Source organism: Strongylocentrotus purpuratus, unplaced genomic scaffold (assembly GCF_000002235.5).
Source record: "Strongylocentrotus purpuratus isolate Spur 01 unplaced genomic scaffold, Spur_5.0 spur5_contig_861, whole genome shotgun sequence".
NCBI classification, from domain to species: Eukaryota; Metazoa; Echinodermata; class Echinoidea; order Camarodonta; family Strongylocentrotidae; genus Strongylocentrotus; species Strongylocentrotus purpuratus.
Genome location: NW_022145570.1, coordinates 2081742 through 2108416, shown reverse-complemented (window position 1 = coordinate 2108416; position 26675 = coordinate 2081742). Strand labels below are relative to the sequence as shown.

The following is a 26675-nucleotide window of genomic DNA, read 5'->3' as shown; positions in this document are numbered from 1 at the left end:
CAGGGTCGAAGTGTTCTTATTTCCGAGTCACCACACGAGCCTGGTCACGTGGAGGACGCTGGGTCTGCATAGCCTTGGCATTAAAACCATCTGTCATGTTTATTCGGTAAAATCTTAACCAATTTGGAGTAGCTTTTACCAAAGTCGAGTACAATTTATCCAACACTGAGTGACATTTTACCCATCTAACATGCACAGTCCCTTTTCACCAAGAATTGGGTGATACTTAATCGAACTGTTTTAGAACGAAAAGCAAAGTGGATGATCTAAATACCGCTATAAGGCTGCTGTAGGTAGGCTTGTACTGCCAGATGACACGTCAATGATGTCCAAGGTCACGTTCAAAGTTTCACTTTATCTCCGCTACAATCCCATAACGTTTATGCCAGCAAAGGGGGAAAATATAGCAAGTTCCCCTTGGATAATAATAATTATAATGATAATAGCAGTAGTAGTAGTAGTAGTAGTAGTAGTAGTAGTAGTAAAAATAATAATATCATTAATAAAAATAGCACATATCATATTATGATAGAACGGACCTTTGCCCTTCCACAGAAGTTTGGAAATGAATACCCTCAGTTCTGGCTCTGGTAGCCGTAATAAGCGCACAGTGCATTTCAAGAATTAAATCCTGCCAGGTGCCCTTTTAACACCTAATGGAGATTGTTAAATGTAGATTAGTGTATTGGAAATAGACGTGAGAGCCGAGCTGTGATTCGAACCCTCAACCCTTGATCGAGAGTCATGTGAAATGAACCGCAAATGAACCACGTCACCTCCATCAGTAAATAGGTAGAGTATGCCTTGTCAGGTGACCTCTCATAAACAAGTTTTGTTGCATGATCCTTTGTATGCAGGGGAAACGTTAACCATTTTCAAGTGTTCTATAATTTGGACAAATATGCCCACCATAAACATAAATCACGCATGTTTTATTCCCAGATATCGATGAATGTGGCTCCATGCCGTGCGTCAATGGTGCGATCTGCATGGATCTTGTTAATGGACATTACTGCGATTGCCTTCTAGGATTCAGTGGTGCATACTGTCAAATTAGTAAGTACACCTTATTCGTTGCTCAGGAGGACCCTCGAGTAGTAACAAATGGATTGTACGACATACGCCCTAGTGACAATTGCTCTGTTACCCCTCTTTGTAAAGCATGTTATTTATTGTCATAACAGATGACAACGCTGACTGCGTTCGCGTGAAGTTAGTGCTACAAGAAATATCTTCCCATTCACTACAAATACAATTATTCTGCGTAATTTACGAAAATTTACACAATTTTCCTACCATAAAAGATGACATAGTTTTTAAAATATGGCCCCTGATTTGCATGACTGCTCCAATAGCCATTGCCATGCTTTTATACATTTAAAGGAAGTGGAATTACTTAAAACATGTTGGTCTCGAGCGCCGGGTAAATGTAGACCCTTTAAAAGTCCAACTAGAAAATTTGGACTTCAAAATACAGGTAAAGTCACTCATTTGGGTAGTATTTTAGATCAGTATCTTGATAAAGGATATAGGTGGTTTACATGTACTTTGGCTGGAACCCACTGCTTTGAAGTGCTTTCATTTCCACAGCCTAGTATGTATCTAAGGAAAACATTTTACTGAGCATCTCGAGAGAGAGTTATGAGTGTATCGACGTTTGGATTTAAGACACCAACACAAACTGTATAGTAACATCAATAAGCACCCCGAGGAAGAATAATTCAGTATTATCATTCTTAATATTTGTTGATAACCCCCCCCCCCCCCCCGAAAAAAAGAAGAAAATCCGGTTGCTTTCAATGACTTTTCCGAATTTATCACATAATTACTTACACAAACATTGGGAAGCGTATCATGGTGCCAAAACAATGCGTGAATATTAATACAAGAACGCGTACGAAAATGAAATAGTCTATTGATATTTTTGTGTAGCAGTTTGTCATTTTTCTTCTGTAAATTAATCGTATAACCATTTTCTCTTTGTATATATTACTAGCTCTGTATCCCAATTTGTTTGTCATCTACCATAGTCTCGTTATCTATATCTGACCCCCCCCCCCCTCCCCCTCCCCCTCCCCACATACTCATTTCTGCTCGTAACATGGTGTTGGTTTTGTTTTGGCAAACAGATGACGATGACTGTTCGAGTGATACTTGTGAGAATGATGGTACGTGTTTGGATGGTATAGGAGGATACACGTGTATCTGTGCACCAGGATGGGACGATCCCAATTGTCAGACAAGTACGTACATGCATTAAAATTACTCTACTCCTTTTGTAGGGTGTAAATATCCAGTGATATATGAAAGGAGATGATTTTTATGGCACCCCCCCCCCCCTCCGAAATTTAAGAACTGAACTTCGCGAAACTATTATTATGTTAGATTTAAAATGAACTTTTGACAGGCCGCCCATACCACACGGATGTGAGGGCATCAAATAAAATCATTAATTCTGCAACAAAACCGATTTCATTCATTTACATCGTCCTAAGTAACAGTCTTTCAGCAAGATTTTCTCCTCATAAAGCTGTAACGTGTCTTTTAAAAAAAAATTAAACATAAATGCGTTCTAGGCCTTATGACATTACTGGTTTATACGCGTTCTTGCTGAAGTATATGGTGATCTTTGACAACTTTTATAGTGTTTTTTGTTGTTGTTGAAAAAATAACAAAATGGGAACTTTTCCCTAACTCCACTCTGATGGTTGGCCTATTTGGGTACATTAAGGGGAATCCAATCGTGATAACAAGTTGCTCTGAAGAAATGCTGGAAACCCGTGAACCGTTCTTGTGAAATATTGAATAAAACCCTACATACAACGTGAACCTGGGCGTAGTAACAACGAACTATTAAACTAGTATATACTTTATTTATTTGTATGCTGATTTAAAGGGTTCCGGTAAATTTGTCTTAGATCCTTTAAAGGATGCTGCAATGATAATTATAAACCTGTAGGTTAGTCAGTAACCCCATGACTTTAACTAGCCGATCGCCCGTCTAATTATCAAGATATTTATGATTGAAAATCGAAATCAAATTTTGCATTTGCCAAACGGTTTTCATAACACTACAGTCTATTTGGGGAAAACGAGTATGGTAGAACCGGTCACTCAAAGGTTTTTACTTTTTTGAGGCACTTCTTGATCATTTTGAAGCGCAATTTTTTTAATTTTGTTTAAGGATTTTAATATAACACCATATCACAGACACCGATAACATGTAGGGCCGTGCATCTCAGATTTAACATTGTTAAACGATCCCTTTAAGCATCATTCATCCAATCGGATACCTGAAAAATAGGTATTGTTGTAGTTGGGACACACAAGTCCATTTCATGCAACATAAATCAGGCCAATCTTGCCTCAACTCAAACATTATTAGATACACAGTTTGTTTATAATTATGTTTCTTAGTTTTGTTTGTTGGCTAGAATATGTTCATGTTAGACATCGACGATTGTGCGACCGCCCCTTCTCAAATAAACATATTGATAGATACAAACAAAAAATGCTACAACAACAAATAAACAAAACAAAAAAATGCAAAATTTTCGTTTTCCCGGTGTGAGGAATATTGTGCATATTCTTGTCAAAAGTGATCATAGTTTGACACATATTATACAATTGTGCATATTGAAGCGTAACCAATTAGATACCAACCCTCATGCTGGAAAACGTTTAGGGTAAAATGGTCAGCATTACTAATTTTTACATTTTGTTTAACCACTGCTTTTCACTATCCAGATATTAACGAGTGTCTTTCCAGTCCTTGTGATCTTTGACCAGTTTTTATGGTGTTTTTGGTTGTTGTTAAAAAAATTAACAAAATTCGAACCTTTACCATACTGCACTCTGATGGTGTGCCTATTTGGGTACAGTAAGGGGGAATCCAATCGTGATAGCAAGTTGCTCTGAAGAAATGCTGAAAAACCCGTGAACCGTTCTCGTGAAATATTGAACGAAACCCTATAAACAACGAGAACCTGGGCATAGTAACAACGAACGATTAAATAAGTATATACTTTATTTATTTGTATGCTGATTAAGCATCATTCATCCATCGGATACTTGAAAAAAATAGGTATAGTTGAGACAAACAAGTCCCTTTCATTCAACATTAAATCAAGCCAATCTTGCCTCAACTGAAACATTATTAGATGCACAACAAAAGTTATCATAATTGGATTTCATACTGCTCTGTGGGCCATATACTTGTCAAAGAAAACATAACTTGTCATGCCATGCACGTAGACGACGTTCTATCTCTTACTTCTAAAACTGCATAATATAAGGATTAATTTTTTTTTTTTTTAATTCACTGACCAGATATTGACGAATGTGATTCTCAGCCCTGCCAGAACGAAGGAACATGTTCAGATGAAACTAACATGTACACATGTTTCTGTGCAGTAGGATACACTGACGTTCACTGTGAAAGAGGTGAGAACTGGAAACAACAAAATGTCATACATATCGTTTTGAAAGATTTGTTTCAATATGATAGACTACTTGCTACTAAAGAATTCAAGGAATCAAGGGGGTAAGATAACTGATAAGATTAACCAGGACAAATAACGAACATTAATTTTGGATTCTGTGGTAAGGTAAAAAAAATATTCATCAAATCTTAAACTTTAAGTTATGGATATTTCAGAAAGCGTTCTCATATTTCCTATAATAAAGCCAAAGCCAATTTTGCGTCATATTTATTTGATTTAAGTTGATAATGTATGAGAATAGAAAAAAATAGAAGGAGTAAGGTGAAACGTACTTCAGAACTTTATCCTTGATTTCAGTTACTTGCCCCATGTAAGTATTTTTTTAAAGTAAATTTTAGTAATGAATCCTGATAAAAGAAACTTTCTGCATTTTACCGAAGGACAAAACTCTAGGACCATGTGGTCAGAAGTGACAGCGTAACAAACACTTTACTGTATTAGTTCAAAATTCATATTTAGGCACCATCCCAATCATATTTTGGATATTTTGATTGACTGTTGAACAATATTGTCCTAAATTAGTTCTTTGATATTCAGGTTGTTTTAGAAAGGAAATCTTAAGTCATAAAATCATATTTTGGATATTTTTATTGACGGTTGAACAATATTGTCCTAAATTAGTTATGTAATATTCAGGTTGTTTTAGAAAGTAAATCTAAAAAAGACAAGGACATAATTTTTGTTCAAGAGAATATCTAACAACATTTTCAGGCCTTTACAGATTTTATTTACGATAAACCCGTTTGTTTATAATTATGTTTCTCAATTTTGTTTGTTGGCTAGGATATTGTCATCTTAGATATCGACGATTGTACGACCGCTCCTTCTCAAATAAGCATATTGATAGATACATACATAAATGAATAAACAAATGCTACAACAATAAATAAACAAAACAAACAACTTGCAAACTCTCGTTTTCCCCGTGTGAGGAATATTGTGCCAATACTTTCCAAAAGTGATCATTAGTTTAATACATATTATACAATTGTGTATCTTTAAGTATAACCAATTAGATACCAACCCTCATGCTGGAAAACGTTTAGGGTGGAATGTTCAGCATTACTAATTTTTACATTTTGTTTCACTTCTTTTCACTATCCAGATATTAACGAGTGTCTTTCCAACCCTTGTGAGAACGAAGGTACGTGTACCGATCAGAGTGCAATGTACACATGTACCTGTGCAGCAGGATATGAGGGCGACAATTGTGAAATGAGTAAGTGTTTCCTTCTTTGATATTTGAGGATTTACTCCGACTTTCACTTCAAATAGATAGTTGAATTCAGGGAAATGTGAAAAGTGATTTGTGAGGTTTTTTCATTATTTGTATGTTAGTATGGAAAGATGCCATAGAGCAAATGTCCTCTGACTGGCAGGGGTGGCTATTCAAATGCCCATATATTCAAATTATGAAAAGGGATAGCTTTGAGTATCTTCATGAAACTATGAAAACTGTATTTTTTGTACTTACATTCTTAATTTATCCTTTTCATTTTGGTCTGATATAACGAAATCCTCAAAGTCAGAAAAAGTATCTAGTACCATCTTTCTGAAAATCACAGTGAAAAGGAAATATATTTGTGCAGTATTTACTTTTTTGCAGAATAAAGTAAATATATCACCAATATAGCCGGATCTCCATAGATTTTCAAGGAGTAGAGAAGTTGTGTATACGTGCAAGGCTTTCGAATGACAAAGAAGAAGCATATTCTGCATATATCTACTCATGAACCAAGAGACCGATTTCATGTCCTTCTTCTCTTGATCTGTTCCAGACATCAACGAGTGTATGAGTAGACCGTGTCAAAATGGTGGTCTTTGCGTGGACGGGAACAACCAATACTTCTGTGTCTGCACAGGCATGACAGTCTTCGGTTTCCCAGGCACCGGTTTCGACGGAACCCACTGCCAAAACAGTATGAAACTTTGTTTTTCTTTAAAAACCAAATCAGTAAAAGGATCGTGGTTGAGTGTATATGTCAGTGGACTGTGGATCACAAGGTCCGCGGTTCAAGTCCCACCGCGGCACTAATGTCCTTTGGCAAGACATTGATCTACATTTGCCACTCTCCAACCGGGTGTTAAATGGGTACCGGTAGGATGCGAAAGCTAATGTGGTTTGATTAGCAATGGCGCTTGTACAATGGCGACTGGCTGGAATGCTCCCCAGGGAGTGGAGAATGTGCATACCTTGTGTGCGGGTAAGCATTAATCCATATGACCGGGGTAATAATATATATCTGCAAAGCGCATTGAGAGGGCCTGCGGTCCTGAAATGCGCTAAATAAGGACGAACTATTATTATTTATTATTTTTTAATGAAATCAAAAAAACTTTTTCCTAGAGAAAGTGATGAATATTATACATTTACTATTATATTTATTAGCTATCTTTTGTCTATCTCGATTCATTGGGAATTTAATTGGTATCCTTTTCATAATGCTTTTTGTATTACCATGACTATGAAATGCTTCAAAAGCTGAACTATAAAGGAAGAAATAACTTTTAAGTTACATCACCAAACAGATGAACCTCTTCAGCGATTGAACGAGAAATATATTATCATATCCGATTGATACACGTCTGTATACAAAAATCACTCAAATACGGTGGTGTAGAAAAGAGCTATATCTGAACGGATATCTGCTTTTCAGTTTGCATTCCCCCTTTTCCATTACGCTCGGGGTTTTGTTTTTCGTTATCGCGAATAGATTTGAAGAGAAAAGCACATAGATATTAGTGTAAATTTACGTTTTACATGTACTACTCCCCCCCCCCCCCCCCCCCCCCCCCCACTTCGGGAATGGAGGGACCGCATTCATGTTCCCAAAATCTCCGGCTCGTAACAAAGAAAAAGATCTGCCCGTATTGACTTTACCCACCGGACTTATGCTGAAAGGGGGGGGGGGGGTATGCTAAAAGGCTCGTTACATAGAAAAAGATCTACCCGTACACTCTAAGAAAGAACGATGCAAATAAAAACTAGACATATAATACTTGTTTGGAACAAGTATAGGTGGGCTGGTCAACTTAAATTTGAGACAAAATAGAGCAAAAATAACTGAAGCGAGATACTGCTTAAAAATTCCTAAAAAACAATATCATGTAGTTTCATGACGTGAACGAAATTCACCTACTATAGGGATAACGGAAATTATGAAATGTTTGACATGAGGCCTTTAATCGAGATTTTCACTATGATGACGTCATCAAAATAAAAAATAGTTATTACTGCGCTTGTAGAGAATTGTCTTAGCTACAACATATCGAAATTTTGAAGAAAATTGATCAATATTTACAGAGATACAATCAATTTTACATATTGCTGACGTAATAATATGCAAATTCGTATTTTGAGTTCCAAGGCCATTGTGATGATGTCACGATACACTTAATGGCCAAATGAGACATGAAATCATATCTCCGACTCATACTCTATCAGAATATGAAAAAAAAATTGAGGATCTCGGTGCATTTCAAAGAGCTATAATGGATTTTGTATAGGCATGTTTTTGCCCATATATGCTATGTATTATAAGAGCTCGCGCGCACGGACATTTATCTTGAATGGACGCTCATCTTAATATTAATAGTCATAAAGAGATGAACATAGTATTAAATTGTTTAAACAAATATGGAATTTATCATGAAAGAAAAAAAATGGCGATTCTGCGTTGTGTAATGGTGTTACGCGCGAAAACGCGCACGCATGCGCGTGTGCGCGATTTTTTTATAAAATGCTTAAATGACCTGAAACGTATGCAAAATAAATTAAAGACGATTTTGAGCATTTTAAAATTTTGCGCGCGCACTGACGCGCGGACGTACGCGCACGCGCGCGTTTTTTTGTCCTGAAATTGTCCGGACTGATATTGACCTTGATCATGATAAATATGAATGAGAAATGACGTACCGTTATGAAAAGATGATCATGAGTAAATTTTCAGAAAATTTCACAAAATGGCGCCTAGATGACGTCATCAGTCAAGGTCAAGGTTGAAAAGTTTGCTGTGTTTTGTTCATATGCCTATACATATGTGTGTCAAATTTCAAGCTATTTGATTGAACCATTTTCAAATTATCTTGAACACAAAAAAGTGGGTAGAAATAAGAAAAAAAAAAAATAAATAAATAAATAATAAATAAAGGCGATTTTAACAAAAATATAAGGTGGTCTGTATTAGATACAGCCCACCTGATGAACCCTATTGAAGGAAAAGGGGTTCAAAAAAGGGTGCAATAGATTGTGCACCCTCCCCACAAAAATGAACCCTATCGATCAAAAAAGGGTACAAAATAAAAGTTTGCATATTGCATGCATATTACTTTACACGTGTTCACATAAAACTACATGTATCATGATTTGTTAAGCAAATTATTACAATATACAATACAAAACAATACAATGAACATTTAGGGCGCCATTCCCATAAGGCTCAGAGCGCTAACATCAAATAATATTATTGGTCTTTACTACATGTAGTAATTAAAGGCTACAATTAGATATTCCATATAAAATATTAAATTCAATTGATTAAATTAAATAATTAAATATAGAGGAGAATTCATGTAAAGAGATGAGTTTTCAGAGCCTTCTTAAAAATATCGATAGAGGCAGATTGTCTGATGGACATGGGGAGATTATTCCACCCTTTGGATGCTGCTACATCAATTTGTGATTTGCATTTTCCTTCGGCAACCATTAATCAATAGATTCTTTTGTCTGATCATGTTACAATTACATTCACGTTTTAGCAATAGATATATTGATTATAATGACTACTAACCAAGAAACAACATGCGTGTTTAATATGTATTTGTGTACGAGCAGATTCCAAGAGTATTCCTCGAGTATGGGTGCAGGATTGCACCTTTTAAATGGTGCAAATTGAACCCCTAAATGTGCTGCTATTGCCTCTGTTTGCATCCCAAATGGAGCAGGATTGAAACATTATTAGGGTACTAACATGTCTCCTAAAAGGTGCAATCCGGCACCCTTTTAAAACTTCTTTTGGATTATGTGGTAAGGTAGAAAGATATTCATCAAATCTTAAACTTTAAGTTATGGATATTTCAGAAAGCGTCCTCATATTTCCTGTAATAAAGCCAAAGCCAATTTTGCGTCATATTTATTTGATTTAAGTTGATACTGTATGAGTAAAAAAATTCGAAGGAGTGAGGTGAAACGTAATTCAGATCTTTATCCTTGATTTCAGTTACTTGCCCCATGCAAGTTTTTTTTTAAAGTAAATTTAAGTAATGAATGCTGATAGAAGAAGCTTTCTGGCTTTTGCCGAAAGACAAAACTCTCGGACCATGTGGGTAGAAGTCACAACGTACCAAACACTTTACTGTATTAGTTCGAAATTCATATTTAGGCGCCATCCCAATCATATTTTGGATATTTTGATTTACTGTTGAACAATATTGGCCTAAATTAGTTACTTAATATTCAGGTTGTTTTAGAAAGGAAATCTAAAAAAGACAAGGACATGATTTTTGTTCAAGAGACTATCTAACAACATTTTCAGGCCTTCACAGATTTCATTTACGATAAAGCCGTTTGTTTATAATTATGTTTCTCAGTTTTGTTTGTTAGCTAGGATATTGTCGGGTTAGATATCGACGATTGTGTGACCGCCCCTTCACAAATAAACATATTGATAGATACATACATAAATGAATGAATAAATGCTACAACAACAAATAAACAAAACAAGCAACTTGCAATACCCTCTTTTTCCCCGTGTGAGGAATATTGTGCCAAATACTTGCCAAAAGTGATCATTAGTTTAATAAATATTATACAATTGTGCATATTCAAGCATAACCAATTAGATACCAACCCTCATGCTGAAAAATGTTTAGGGTGGAATGTTCAGCATGACTGTTTTACATTTTGTTTAACCACTGCTTTTCACTATTCAGATATTAACGAGTGTTCTTCCAACCCTTGTGAGAACGAAGGTACGTGTACCGATCAGATTGCAATGTACACATGTACATGTGTAGCAGGATACGAGGGCGACAATTGTCAAATAAGTAAGTGTTTCCTCCTTTGATATTTGAGGATTTACTCCGACTTTCAGTTCAAATAAAGAGTTGAGTTTAGGGAAAAGTGATTTTTTTTTCTTTCTTTTTCAGATAGTATGGAAAGATGCCAGGGAGCAAATTTCCTCTGACTGACAAGGGTGACTCTTCAAATGCTCATATATTCATATTCGAAAAGTTTTAGCTTTGAGTATCTTCATGAAACTATGAAAACTCTATGTTTTTGCTCTTACATTCTTAATTCATCCTTTTTTATTACAACGTACATAGGAATAAATTGTGGTCTGATATAACGAAATTCTCAAAAAGTCAGAAGAAAGTATTTATTACCATCTTTCGGAAATTCATAGTGAGAAGAAAAGATATTCGTGCAGTATTTAGAATTTTAAAGTCTTTTGCAGAATAAAGTAAAAAAATATTACCAATATAGCCGGATCTGCATAGATTTCTAAGAAGAAAAGAAGTTGTGTGAACGTGCAAGGCTTTCGAATGAAAAGAAGCATATTCTGCATATATCCTATCATGACCCTTTTTTTATTTAACCAAGTGACCGATTTTATGTCCTTCTTCTCTTGATCTGTTCCAGACATCAACGAGTGTATGAGTACACCGTGTCAAAATGGTGGTCTTTGCGCGGATGGGGTCAACATATACGCGTGTTTCTGCATAGGCACCGGTTTCGACGGACCTGAATGCCAAAACAGTACGAAACTTTGTTTTTCTTTAAAAACCAAATCAATAAAAGGATCGTGGTTGAGTGTATATGTCAGCGGACTGTGGATCACAAGGTCCGCGGTTCAAGTCCCACCGCGGCACTAATGTCCTTTGGCAAGACATTGATCTACATTTGCCACTCTCCAACCGGGTGTTAAATGGGTACCGGTAGGATGCGAAAGCTAATGTGGTTTGATTAGCAATGTCGCTTGTACAATGGCGACTGGCTGGAATGCTCCCCAGGGAGTGGAGAATGTGCATACCTTGTGTGCGGGTAAGCATTAATCCATATGACCGGGGTAATAATATATATCTGCAAAGCGCATTGAGAGGGCCTGCGGTCCTGAAATGCGCTAAATAAGGACGAACTATTATTATTTATTATTTTTTAATGAAATCAAAAAAACTTTTTACTAGGGAAAGTGATAAATATTATACATTTACTATTATATTTATCAGCTATCTTTTGTCTATCTCGATTCATTGGGAATTTAATTGGCATCCTTTTCATAATGGTTTTTGTATTACTAGGACTACGAAATGCTTCAAAAGCTGAACTATAAAGGAAGAAATAACGTTTAAGTTACATCACTAAACAGATGAACCTCTTCAGCGATTGAACGAGAAATATATAATCATATCCGATTGATACACGTCTGTATACAAAAATCACTCAAATACGGTGGTGTAGAAAAGAGCTATATCTGAACGGACATCTGCTTTTCAGTTTGCATTCCCCCTTTTCCATTTCGCTCGGGGTTTTATTTTTCGTTATCGCGAATAGATTTGAAGAGAAAAGCACATAGATATTAGTGTAAATTTACGTTTTACATGTACTACTCCCCCCCCCCCCCCCCACTTCGGGAATGGAGGGACCGCATTCATGTTCCCAAAATCTCCGGCTCGTAACAAAGAAAAAGATCTGCCCGTATTGACTTTACCCACCGGACTTATGCTGAAAGGGGGGGGGGGGTATGCTAAAAGGCTCGTTACAAAGAAAAAGATCTACCCGTACACTCTAAGAAAGAACGGTGCAAATAAAAATGAACCCTATTGAAGGAAAAGGGGTTCAAAAAAGGGTGCAATATAAGATTGTGCACCCTCCCCACAAAAATGAACCCTATCGATCAAAAAAGGGTACAAAATAAAAGTTTGCATATTGCATGCATATTACTTTACACGTGTTCACATAAAACTACATGTATCATGATTTGTTAAGCAAATTATTACAATGCACATCAATTTGTGATTTGCATTTTCCTTCGGCAACCATTAATCAATAGATTCTTTTGTCTGATCATGTTACAATTACATTCACGTTTTAGCAATAGATATATTGATTATAATGACTACTAACCAAGAAACAACATGCGTGTTTAATATGTATTTGTGTACGAGCAGATTCCAAGAGTATTCCTCGAGTATGGGTGCAGGATTGCACCTTTTAAATGGTGCAAATTGAACCCCTAAAGGTGCTGCTATTGCCTCTGTTTGCATCCCAAATGGAGCAGGATTGAAACATTAAGGGTACTAACATGTCTCCTAAAAGGTGCAATCCGGCACCCTTTTAAAACTTCTTTTGGATTATGTGGTAAGGTAGAAAGATATTCATCAAATCTTAAACTTTAAGTTATGGATATTTCAGAAAGCGTCCTCATATTTCCTGTAATAAAGCCGAAGCCAATTTTGCGTCATATTTATTTGATTTAAGTTGATACTGTATGAGTAAAAAAAATTCGAAGGAGTGAGGTGAAACGTAATTCAGATCTTTATCCTTGATTTCAGTTACTTGCCCCATGCAAGTTTTTTTTTAAAGTAAATTTAAGTAATGAATGCTGATAGAAGAAGCTTTCTGGCTTTTGCCGAAAGACAAAACTCTTGGACCATGTGGGTAGAAGTCACAACGTACCAAACACTTTACTGTATTAGTTCGAAATTCATATTTAGGCGCCATCCCAATCATATTTTGGATATTTTGATTTACTGTTGAACAATATTGGCCTAAATTAGTTACTTAATATTCAGGTTGTTTTAGAAAGGAAATCTAAAAAAGACAAGGACATGTTTTTTGTTCAAGAGACTATCTAACAACATTTTCAGGCCTTCACAGATTTCATTTACGATAAAGCCGTTTGTTTATAATTATGTTTCTCAGTTTTGTTTGTTAGCTAGGATATTGTCGGGTTAGATATCGACGATTGTGTGACCGCCCCTTCACAAATAAACATATTGATAGATACATACATAAATGAATAAATAAATGCTACAACAACAAATAAACAAAACAAGCAAATTGCAATACCCTCTTTTTCCCCGTGTGAGGAATATTGTGCCAAATACTTGCCAAAAGTGATCATTAGTTTAATAAATATTATACAATTGTGCATATTCAAGCATAACCAATTAGATACCAACCCTCATGCTGAAAAAACGTTTAGGGTGGAATGTTCAGCATGACCGTTTTACATTTTGTTTAACCACTGCTTTTCACTATTCAGATATTAACGAGTGTTCTTCCAACCCTTGTGAGAACGAAGGTACGTGTACCGATCAGATTGCAATGTACACATGTACATGTGTAGCAGGATACGAGGGCAACAATTGTCAAATAAGTAAGTGTTTCCTCCTTTGATATTTGAGGATTTACTCCGACTTTCAGTTCAAATAAAGAGTTGAGTTCAGGGAAAAGTGATTTTTTTTCTTTCTTTCTTTTTCTGATAGTATGGAAAGATGCCAGGGAGCAAATTTCCTCTGACTGACAAGGGTGACTCTTCAAATGCTCATATATTCATATTCGAAAAGTGTTAGCTTTGAGTATCTTCATGAAACTATGAAAACTCTATGTTTTTGCTCTTACATTCTTAATTCATCCTTTTTTATTACAACGTACATAGGAATAAATTGTGGTCTGATATAACGAAATTCTCAAAAAGTCAGAAGAAAGTATTTATTACCATCTTTCGGAAATTCATAGTGAGAAGAAAAGATATTCGTGCAGTATTTAGAATTTTAAAGTCTTTTGCAGAATAAAGTAAATAAAATATTACCAATATAGCCAGATCTGCATAGATTTCTAAGAAGAAAAGAAGTTGTGTGAACGTGCAAGGCTTTCGAATGAAAAGAAGCATATTCTGCATATATCCTATCATGACCCTTTTTTTATTTAACCAAGTGACCGATTTTATGTCCCTTTTCTTTCTCTTCATCTGTTCCAGACATCAACGAGTGTATGAGTACACCGTGTCAAAATGGTGGTCTTTGCGCGGATGGGGTCAACCTATACGCGTGTTTCTGCACAGGCACCGGTTTCGACGGACCTGAATGCCAAAACAGTATGAAACTTTGTTTTTCTTTTAAAACCAAATCAATAAAAGGATCGTGGTTGAGTGTATATGTCAGCGGACTGTGGATCACAAGGTCCGCGGTTCAAGTCCCACCGCGGCACTAATGTTAATAATATATATCTATAAAGCGCATTGAGAGGGCCTGCGGTCCTTAAATGCGCTAAATAAGGACAAACTATTATTATTTATTATTGCTTAAAGCAACAATAATGAAATCTAAAAAACTTTTTACTAGGGAAAGTGATAAATATTATACATTTACTATTATATTTATCAGCTATCTTTTGTCTATCTCGATTCATTGGGAATTTAATTGGCATCCTTTTCATAATGGTTTTTGTATTACTAGGACTATGAAATGCTTCAAAAGCTGAACTATAAAGGAAGAAATAACGTTTAAGTTACATCACCAAACAGATGAACCTCTTCAGCGATTGAACGAGAAATATATAATCATATCCGATTGACACACGTCTGCATACAAAAATCATAATATTATCAAAATCCAATCCCATTTTAGTTGTGGACGCCTGTATGAGTGACCCTTGCGCAAACGGATCTACCTGCGTCAATTCCGGAGTTGACTTCATCTGTATGTGCGCACCGGGCTTTGAAGGGGATCTTTGTGACTTGGGTACGATATAAAACATGTTAAATAGGTAAAATCAGGTCGTCACCGAAGTGGGGCGGGGGTAGGGATGAGACGCAAGTCTCTGTAAAACATTGTCGGAAGTTGTAGCTTTGACATTTTGTTTCTGTTTTGAATTTGGACTTTGGAGTATTCTTCTCTTCCTCATTTTCCTCCATATTTTCCTGCTCCGCCACCCCTTCCTCTTCTTCTGTTGCACCATTTTCTCCTTCTTCTTCTTATTTTCCTTCTTTCTCTTTCTATCTGTCTGTCTCTCCCCTCTCTATCTCTCCCCTCTTTCTTTCTCTCTCTCTCACACACACACACACACACACACACAGTGTCGATTGTTTGGTTGAAGTAGGGCAAGCTTCCCCCCGTTCAGATGCATGTGGAAATTACAATTGGTTTCATCTTTCTTCTTAGAAACTACCAAACATTCTGTCCTCTTCAGGTTGAATGACAGCTAGCCCAGGTTTTCACTTTCGATGACTACCTTATTCAGTAGTGCGTGCAACTTATACCTGCTTCCTGCAACTAGGACAGCATAATTGGCATGATAATCTTAGGTTGTTAACGTTCTGGCCGTCAACTATAATACCCTACATGTCACATATTTTACGCATTGTCACCTCGCTATACAGCGAAATGAAAATGCGTGAAATATCTTACATGGAATTGAATAACTGGGTCTAACTGTCATTCAACCTGAAAAAGACAGTAACCATTACGCAGCCTTGCCGAACTCCTCTCTTGATCTCTGTACATTTGCTAGTCACCCCTTTCTACCCTGATTGCAGCTTTCTTATTCCAATACAGGTTTCTTATCAGCCGCAGATCCTACCAGTCAATGTCCGATCTACAGAAATAGCTATTAGGTCTTCATGTCTATTCTATCGAAGGCCTTTGTCTATTCTATTTAAGCACTAATATACATCTTTCCGCACCTCCAATGCTCTTTCAGTTAACACATGCAGGGCAAACATAGCATTCCTAGTTCCCATACTGTCTATAAATTCATACTGCACTTCTGCTATCTCTTGCCGAATCTTTGATCCTCCTCTCATAAGGAGAACTCTCAGTATGAGCTTTGTGACATGGCTATTCGAACTGATTGTCCTGTGTAGCTAAAAAAAAAATACCTTGGAGACAGCTTCAGAAAACCTTGGCCATGGAGACTCATTTCACCCCTCCACCTGTAACATGCTGAACCTATTTTTTACTGCCACTTTGTACTTTTCCTTCTGTTCTTTGTCCTCTCTAATACAAGGTTCAATTCTAGTCTCCGACTTGCTTCCGTCCTCTTCAACGTTCTCAGCCTGACCCGCATGTGACATATGATGAGCACATAGTCGCTGTAGCAGTCAGCTCCTGGAAACCAACTAGCTCGATGTATAGAGTTCTGACATTTCCTGTTCGTGGTGATATAGTCACTCCGGTTTCTGGACCTGTCGCCTAGACTTTTCGAAGTCCACAGTCGTCTCGGATGGTGGAAAAAATGTATTTGTAATAACTTGATGTTGACTTGTACACCACTCTATCCATCTCTCTCCTCTTTCATTTCTAGTTCCAGGTCCATACTATGCCGTCAGCTCTACCGTGATCAACTTAAGCATGAACATCAACCATGAGGATAGTTTGCATTAGACTACTGTTGCGTACAGTGGCTGGATGACGGTCTGGTGTCACCTGTCCCACATGACAGTCACTATCGAGCACAGAATAATCCTTCTGATGAGAAGAAAAATACTTTTCCCATTATGTTTACTTTTTAGATGTCTAGCCATTGTTATTCTTTGGAAAGATACTGCAGTGATTTGACATTGCCTTCTACAGGTTCCCCTTATTTAGGTGATATACTGCGGACCAATAAGCCATCACGGATCAGCAAAGATCCCCTCTTACTATACCGCGCTTCAGCAATTTAAGGAGGTCGCAATCCGGCTGAATCATTATTCACAAGCACTCAAGCACATGTAAGTATGACATGCCTATGAGTTAGGCACTGGTAAGGCGCTGAATGTCATCCCAGTATTCAAAAACAAGTTTCGCCAGTCCCCCCCCCCCCCCCATACAAAGGCAGATCCAGGGGGCCGAAAACGCCCCTATTGAGAATAAATGACATTCTTTGTATCTTTTTCTCCTCCCCACTGAGAGAGCTAAGAGATGGGTAGCAGTATTCAAGATTTTAATGTGACCCCTCCCCGCTTCTCTGATAATCCTTAATCACTCTGGTTATAAATGACCGCCGCACATTTTAGAGTTTCTGGCTCATCACAAACTATAAAGTATTTTGGTATTATTATTATTATTATTATCAAGCGTTCGTGGAGCTGCAAAGATGTACCTGCCACAAGGCGTATATCTAGCACTAGCGTATTGAAGAAGGGCAAGGGGGTGGGAGAGATTTCCCCTCTTACAAATATTCCCGACCAAGAAAGAGAAACGCAGTTTTACTGGTATTAAGCAGGTTATCTCAATAAGCGGCGAATGCCGCGTTGCGAACGTTGCGAATTTAGATTCGCCAACTTTTCTGACGAATGTTGGCGAATAGAGAAAGAGAGAAAGAGAGAGAAAGAGAGAGAGAGAGAGAGAGAGAGCTGTTGGTGGTGTTGTGCCTGCTTCTTTAAATGCATGATCTAATGCTTTAACATATTTCTTTCTTTTTCAAGTCATTGTTGTGATTTACAGGGAGACTGGTACAATGAATGCAACGATAAATTGACCATCGTGCAGACATCTACTGGTATGCTTTTGGGAAACTACATAATGGATGTCGAGTTTGTCGTGTTTACTAGCATGGCAGGTTAGTTTAAATGTTACAAATCTTTATCTCAAGTCAAGGTATTCTTAGCACTGGGTTTGAGTTTATTTCCAAATTTCCATTTTAAAGCGTCTACAAGGAGATGATTAAAAAAGTTGTCATGGAGTTAATTAAGACTAGGGCACTGCCAAATTAACAACTAATCGAAACTTATTTTTCGATTGATATCAATCACAACTCATATTAATACGACAGGGCCCACAGATAGGTTGAAATTAAAAGTCACCCTCGGATACAGGCCAATGTGAACACATATTATGCCCTGGGCACACGTTTGTCCTACGGACCAAGTATGCGGGTTTTCAGCTCGCACATTTCGTCCGTGACTCCCACGTTCGATCTCGATATGCCCCTCATATGTTTTGGTAGTCGAGCAAAGGGGCACGTACAGTGAAAGAAGCTTTTTTTTATAATCACTATGATTATTACAAAATCAGTGTTTTGTGTGGAACCAGTATTGTGATGGTTAGATTAAAAAGTGATGGATTGGATTTATTAATCCTTTCCCCTATACTCATTGATTATAGGATTGGACAGAAAGCTCAAAAGATAGGTGTATAAATACAATCTTGTACACGGTATTGGATATTCATTAGTGTCGTGTTGTATATTCCTCGTAGATGACTGCATCCAGGAATGTTTCGTATAGCACCGAGCAACAAGGAGTTTTCAGTGTAACTGCTGTTAGAGTTTGGTTGGGTGAGTCAGGGTAGCCGAATATACATTTGAACCCGTATATATTTTGTGTTATTCTTGAAATAATTCATTATTTTGTTTCGTATATGCACTTGAAAGCACTTATTATTACTTAATTAAGGTTGGTTAAATCAGGATGCACATGTTAGAGGAAAACATCGATTACATAGTGTCTCTTGTCAAGAGTTAAGAGTTGTCTTTGTTAGTTGATGTAACATCTACATTTTATCTTAGTCACTTGGATTCTAAATGAGATTAGTGGAGAAGCATAATATGGCATATTAAAGAGTTGATGATGGGAAAACGGTTGATTGATATTTGTTGAGACTGATTAGTCTTGGACACACAGTTTATTATAATCATACAAGTTTGACATTCTTCATTATCAGACGAATCGGATGATGGTAAAGTTGAATTTATTCTATTGGTATTTAAAACCAAACACGTGTGTTAGATTATGATTGTGTATCATTGATGTGAACATGTAATCATGATTGTTCTTTCTTTTCGTTCTTTTCTAGATCTGCACTTACAGACGCTCTTGTTTGTTTGTACATTGTACATATCTACAGCCAATAAAAACTTTTCAACTCTACATCTTGAGTCATCGTGTTTTTGTGGTAGTGCCTATCCTGACATACCCCTCCGCCCTCTTGTTGAAATGATGTTCAATATTTAGTTATGGTTATGGAGCTTCATTTGTGTCGCAGAGTTAAATTTCGACAAAGATATATTAACACTTCAAATAGCTATGTCTAACAAATTGTCTAAAGACACCAAATTTATATAATGTCGTTGATGTGCATTTCTTGTTTATTAGCCAGACCATGGGTCGCGGACATGTGCGTTGGTCACAAAGTGTATAATCACGGAATTTTCGAGTCGGATTCCCGCCAATATGGTGTCTCATTTGTCGTCTGCACTCTGCAGCAACTTAAGTTTTGTGACTCTTTTCGCTGATTCCTAAAAGACTTAAACTCAAACATCTCAAAGAGCACATGTAAATGCATGCTAAGGTAAAAGATTGATGGCGTCTTAAATAGAGGTATCATTTTTAGTGTCTTGCAGCATTGCGATTAGGAAGATAATACCTTCAGACGAGAAAAGGTGTACATTCAAAGTCGGAATTTAGAGTCCCGCTGGAAGAAAACAGGGAGCTGGCCGGGATGCAATTCGCCAATTTTCACTCGTGCTCAGTTGGGAATCATACTGAAAACGAGAATGGAAAAGGAAGAGATTAAGCTACTTATGGTCTGAACAGGCGAGACAGTCAAGCTTATAGTGTAACATTGGAAATTGAATTCTCGCTCATTTGTCACTGATTGAGACAAACTGAATTTGAAGGATGTTTGCGCAGCCCTTTCCAGTGCACTAAATGTCATTACAAAATGTCCATTTCTCTTATTTAGTTAAGTCTTTACGCTCAAAACATTTCGATTAGCTCCGCATTCATACATATTTCTATGAATACGTATATTTTTAATTTGTGAAGACATACACACTGAATGTTGTTAACTTACCTAAATCCTTCATGTTAAGCACAACCGTGTGTGAGAGAGAAAGAGAAAAGAGAGAGTGGGAGCGAGAGAGAAAGAGATTGGGAGAGAGAGACAGATAGAGGGGAGAGAGAGAAAGAGAAAGATGGAGGAGAGGGAGAGAGAGACACACACCCACACATACACGTACACGCACACACACACACAGATGGAGAGAGAGATAGAGAGAAAGAGAGAGAAAGAGAAAGGAAGAGAGAAAGGGAAAGAGAGAGAGAGAGAGAGGGGGGAGAGAGAGAGCGAAAAGTTAGTAGAGGTGTCGTGGACGAGTGGATACGTCACCGGACTGTGGATCCCAAGGTCTGCGGTTCGTGTCCCACCGCAGCACTAATGTCCTTTGGCAATACATTACTCTACATATTTTGACCCAGGTGATGTAAACGGGTACCTGGCAAGAATTAAATTCTTGAAACGCTAGAGCTAGAGCTATGGCAGCCATGCTAAAGTAAAAGTTATACTTGTGGAGCGCCAGGAGTGTCAAGTCTGACAGACATGAGCGCTATAAAATAACTCACTATCATTATTATCAGTAAAAAGAGAGAACAAAGGAAATATATAAACAAGACATTACGACGGCCTCAAGCCCCTAACCCCCCCCCCCCACCACCTAATCATATAGGTAGGTTTAAAAATTCTTAGTCTAGTAAAAGTGAGGTGAGACATTAAATATATGAATAATTGAAGGTTGAACTAATGAAGAATATGATTAAAATAATATTCATATATAGAATATTTCATAACAATAACCAAAAATATTCGAAAATAAGTTTTATAATATAATATTGGCAAGAAAATCATCAATGATATCATTAACAAATTAAAAACGTAATTCAGCCAGCAAAATACCCCATTCCCTCCCACCACCCTGTTACCACACTCTCTTGCAGACAAATCAAGTAATGAAACAGCGCCCTCGTGAGGTGAATGGTTTCTCCTGTGCCCCAATGTGACTGGATTTTAACAAGCCAGTATCCCTACTTGTTTGATCATGTCGCAGTGTTTGAACGTCGAAATAAGAACAGTTCGTAGAATGAAACGATTCGTTTAAAAATTTGACTGACAATAATTTTCCGTCAAATTATCCTAATAATAACAGTGAACTATTCAAATCGATGCTTAGCATTGTGTTTTATTTGCACATACAACTAAATTCTGACTTGGCAGTTTATCAATGTATAGGCTTAAATGTGTTTGCCCTAAAATTACTCTTATCGGATAAGTGTATGAATTTTATTATATTAACTACCCGTGTATGAATAAGATTTAAGTAGTACTTCCATTCCAATTGCCAGATGAAACCCGAAACCATAATGTCTTGAAAAATGAGATAATCCATGCCGAAGAGGGCGTCTTCCCACTTTACCAGGGCCCCGTTGCACAAAACTTACCATTGATGGTAACTTTGCCATCAATGGTAACTACCATGGAAACCTTGATTTTGATTGGCTGTTGAGCCCTGTTACCATGGTAGTTGCCATTGATGGCAAAGTTACCATCAATGGTAAGTTTTATGCAACGGGCCCCAGAAGGAGCGTTCAGACACTCGTCTTTGACAATGCAATCCTCTGGCCAAAACTCAAATTTAATCTTTAGTATAATCCTCCGATATTTTGATGTATGGGCATACAGTGCATTCCATTCTAGAGTCTCTGGTAAACACTCATAACTCTAATTATATTTATATTCTACAAACGAGGGGAATGGTTCCACTGCAATCAGAAGTAATAATCTAACTTTTTACGACTCTAATATAATGGCTTTTTAGTTGTTAATGTTACTAATTGTTAGTAATATTGAATACAAGAAATCAAACAAACCGATGAAGCTCAACGGAGCCTCCCTATAAAAACATGTAGATCATACAACATAATGCTCTAAGGTCAATCCAAACAAATTACTATAGTAAACTTATTAACATGACATTATACCAAATCCAAATCCTAAACCTAGTATAAAACCCAATGGCACCCACAAAGGGAAATATCAAAGCGAAAATATACAGTTTTTAGACATAGGTATTGATATACCCCTACATTGTGATTAAATTATCAGGGATGATTTCAATCATCATTGTTTTCCCTTTGCATCGTCCAAGCTACTGCTTTAAGGCCGGTACACACTACGACGAATAGGGGGGGGGGGGTACCGCAAGCTACGTTAGGCTGCGAATTGCAATATTGAATTTTCCGCCAATCATCGTGTGTTGCCTTTAATTGTCGCTGACGAATCCGCTAGCGACCGCAGACGGCCGAAATTATCAGTTGAAAAAAGCACTTATAAAGGAAAAGTGGCGTTAGTTGAATAAAAAAGGGGCACCTAGTAAATGTTAATAGGGATCTGTATCAGCGATAAAAACGGGACATTTATGAACATGAAAAGGGGCATATTTCAAATTTAAAAGGGGCATTTGTCAGAGGTGAAAAGGGGCACCTCCCAGATTTGAATAGGGACAACTGTCATATCAGGTATAGGGGACACTTATAAGAATGTGGAACGGGTACCTATTTAAAAGAAAAGGGGCACTCATCTGAAGTAAAAAGGGGCACTTCCCCAAGCGCCGCCTCTGCTAACCCATGTCCAGAATTTAAAACGGTGTTCTTTTATTTCGCAAACGCGACCCCTCTCTCTCCTTCTCTATCTCTCTCTCTCTCTCTCTCTCTATCTCTCTTTCTCTTTCTCTTTATTTCATTTTCGCCATTTATTATGGATTTGCGGAGATGCATCTCGTACACCTCCGTCCTTTCGCTGCACCACTGATTGTGCGAGACAATCTCATACGTCACACACTGACCGTGGACTGAGTGAGATTGACCATAGACCTACCAGGCCTATGGATTGACCAAGTATAGAGTGGACAAGGAGTAGACGATGAGGGGATTTCAGAGAGAGTAAGAGAGAGGGAGAGAGACGGATAGAGAGACAGAGAGACCAACAGATAGACATACATAGAGGGAGAGAGGAAGAGAGGGAGAGAAAGCGAGAGAGACAGAGAAGGACAGAGACAGTGAGAGTGGGAAAGAGGAAGAGGGGGAGAGAAAGCGAGAGAAAGAGAGAGAGAAAGAGAGAGAGCGAGACACACAGACAGACATACAAAGAGAGAGAGAAAGACAGACATACATACATGTGCATACAGAGAGAGAGAGAGAGAGAAAGAGACAGACAAAGAGAGGCATACAGACAGAGAGACAAACAGAGAGAGAGAGAGAGAGGGAGAGAAGGATAGTATCATCTCAATGGCATGTTTGATATGAGATCTAAACGGATGAGGATTCGGAGTCAGTAAAGAGCAGGGAAACCCTGAAACAGGTGTAAATTCTCAAGCTGGTACCAAAGTCAGGTGCAATAGTTAATAACAGAGCACCTGTCACCATTATCGTTAAAAAATCGTTTATAATGAATATTGCTAACGTGATATACGAACCTCAGCCTTTACGTGGCCGTTTTCAATATGCATTTGACCTTCTTTTCTGATACCAGATAAGAGCTAACAAAATTTGCGGCAATATCTTCTTTTCTTGACCAAAAAAGAACGGTATCATTGCACTGGGATTCCAGCGTTCATTCATGTATATCTCTTTAACGTACTCGAATTACGAAGATCCTCAGGCACCGCTTTGTAATAAAACCGAAGCAAAACATCATTAGTGGTACAATAGCAATGAAGAAAGGAAGAAATTAAATGTAAGCGGAACGGAAAAATGGGAGTATCGAATTAAAATTGTGGTTTGAGAAAATGTACATTGATATATACAGGGAGATTTTGGGGAAATAGGGGAAAGAGAGGGAAAGAGAGGGAAAGAGAAAGAGAGAGAGAGAGAGAGAGAGAGAGAGAGATGAAGAGAATGCGAGGCGTGGTGATGACGAGATAGAGGGAGGGTATATCGGAAACAATCCACATTTGCCACTCTACACCAAGGTGTAAATGGGAACCTGGCCATTGCAGGGCCTGCAGAAATGACGCATAGATGCTGACGAGACTTCCGGGAGAAAACACAATCGTTACTGTTATACTTCAAAGAAAAAGGAAAAGGGCGAGGAGAGAGAGAGAGAAAACAAATTGGGAGGAAGGAGGGGAGAGAGAGGGAGAGAGAGAGGGAGAGAGAGAGGGGGGAGGCATATATAATTATATATATAGAGAGAGAGAGAAACAGAGGGGGAGTGAGACAGAGGGAGACAGACAGACAGAGAAAGAGAGAGGGGAGATACAGAGAGAGAGAGAGAGAGAGAGAGAGAGAGAGGAGATACAGAGAAAGAGAGAGAGAGGGGAGAGAGAGAAAGAGAGAGAGAGAGAGAGAGCAATGAAGGAGTTCAGAATGAGCGTAATCGACGAAGGTAAACATCAAAATGACGGGAGGGGGCGATAATGTAAGAACAAAAATGTCACTTAAGTTATGATAATCAGAATCTCTTCCCGCCAACGTCCGAAAGCTTTCCCTTGATTTTGATTTTGCTTCATTCAAGCCCCACTGTCCTACTTGTAGCTATTTGCTCCCTCTATATAGAAAACTTCCCCAATCGGTGCCTGTTGGTCCCCCATGATCCTCTTTTTCTTATGTTAGTTGAGAGCTAAGTTGATGAGATAACCACCTGTCAGTGACCTGGCTAGGTGGTCTAATCTCTTCTGGCCCAGTAGTATTGACGGTCTTTAATTGATAAACTTTTAGCTGACCCTCGATCAAGATCTAAGTCATAACGATTACCTCTCATTAGGCACTGACTGAAAGATTTTTTTAATTATTTATTATTAAATCTTTATCCCATGGTATCAAGTGTATGCAATAACTAAGCATTTTGTTGTAGCACTTCTTTGTTACACATAATTATGTAAACAACTTCGGACCTTCTTTTTGCGTGACTTTGTTGGGCACTTTTTCATTTCACATTTAAGTGAACTTGTTTGAACACGTTTTTAACCTGTGCCCCCAATGTAGTCAAGGAATCCTTGATCTGCCAATAAAACATGAACAATATCATTATTTTCCTTCGATTCAATTCGGGTAAATGTCTTACATCTGAGTCATCGTAGCCTTGTGATCCCCTAGAGCAACCTCTGCACAAGATGTTGCGACTTGGAATATGTCTTTAATTGTGTTACTCTTGCCATTTATTATACTTGTATTCACAGTGCGATATGACTCAATCATATAATATGTACATTTAACAGTGTATTACTCTTGATCGTTTAGATAAAGCTGAATAATGGCATCGTTGTGAATGATAACAGGGAATCCTTAGTGGAAATTTTGATTATTCGATCTCAAACACATAATCCTTTAAGTAGTAATTCCGTACAGCCAGTGGAATCGTTGGAACATTTTGAGGGGGCCGTGTCCGGTGAAAATTGCAGACAAGCTACCACCATAAAAGAAAATTGATTAAACAAGAATTTAAACAGGGTACAAGATTTAAAACTACTGAGTAAAAAGGGGGTCTCCCTGAAGTCTCGAAATTCGCAGACAAGGTTTTAAATGAAATTCTCAGAGGCAAATAAACAAGGGCCTTGTGTTTGCCAATAATCTTTAAAGTTCTCATATTTGCCGACAAAATTAAACAATTTCAGACAGAAAGTACAATTGCGGGCGAATGGGAGCAGAGGGGCACCCCCCCCCCCCCTCTCGCTCCCCTCTCGCTCCCACTGGATACGGTTATTGACCTGCTCGAACATTCTCGTCATCTTAGCTTACTTACAGGTAAATCAATGCACCTCCTCGTATTACATATTATGATTATGACCCAGTTAAAGCAGACCACCATCTCAGCGAACGACTTGAATATCAGGTGAGCAAAACTAGCGTTTCAAAGTCATGTTAGTTTTAGGAGAATAGAAGTAAAAAGGACATTAGTATATGTAAGAATTCGCAACTAGGACAACAGTAATGCAACCGGCAATTTTTGCTGATAAGATTGATAATACTGATGGTGATGATGATGATGACGATGACGATGATGACTATGATGATGATGTATAGCCACGATGATAATAGTCACGAATGTAGCATCAAAATTTGGTCCAGAAAAGTCAATTCTGTTGATTCTTATTTTTAATATGCATGAAGACATTTCAAACGTTAAATTGATGGATATTTTGATACCAGACATCCATCACCCAATCAATAAAAAGCTAGGCTTCCGATTTCGATGCTTACGGCATTCAAGGAATCCCTTCCTACTGGTACTCATTCTACACCTGGATGGAGAGTGACAAATATAGATTAATTTCCTAGCCAATTACACAAGTGCCCTTGCTTCGGGTCTCGAACCCGAGACCTTTGGTGTCTCTAAGCAAGTGTTCAAACCACTCGCCTACGTGATACATTTATACTTTCACCCAGGAATTCTAAGAATAAGGAAGCTTATAAA

At 37.7% G+C, this 26675-nt stretch overlaps 1 protein-coding gene and 1 long non-coding RNA gene across 2 annotated transcripts; both read left to right on the top strand.

Annotated features, from left to right (window-relative positions):
• Positions 1 to 989: 989 nt before the first annotated feature.
• LOC115929929 lies at positions 990 to 4377 on the top strand. The gene is made up of 3 exons (XR_004066758.1): positions 990 to 1056; positions 2130 to 2243; positions 4330 to 4377. It is a non-coding gene; the product is annotated as an uncharacterized LOC115929929 (long non-coding RNA).
• Positions 4378 to 4385: 8 nt separating this feature from the next.
• On the top strand, positions 4386 to 16889 carry LOC115929839 (fibropellin-3-like). The gene is made up of 4 exons (XM_030999859.1): positions 4386 to 4443; positions 5608 to 5721; positions 6281 to 6421; positions 16810 to 16889. The coding sequence occupies exons 1-4, from the start codon at positions 4392 to 4394 to the stop codon at positions 16887 to 16889; spliced, it is 387 nt and encodes a 128-aa protein (XP_030855719.1). The 5' UTR covers positions 4386 to 4391.
• Positions 16890 to 26675: the final 9786 nt, after the last annotated feature.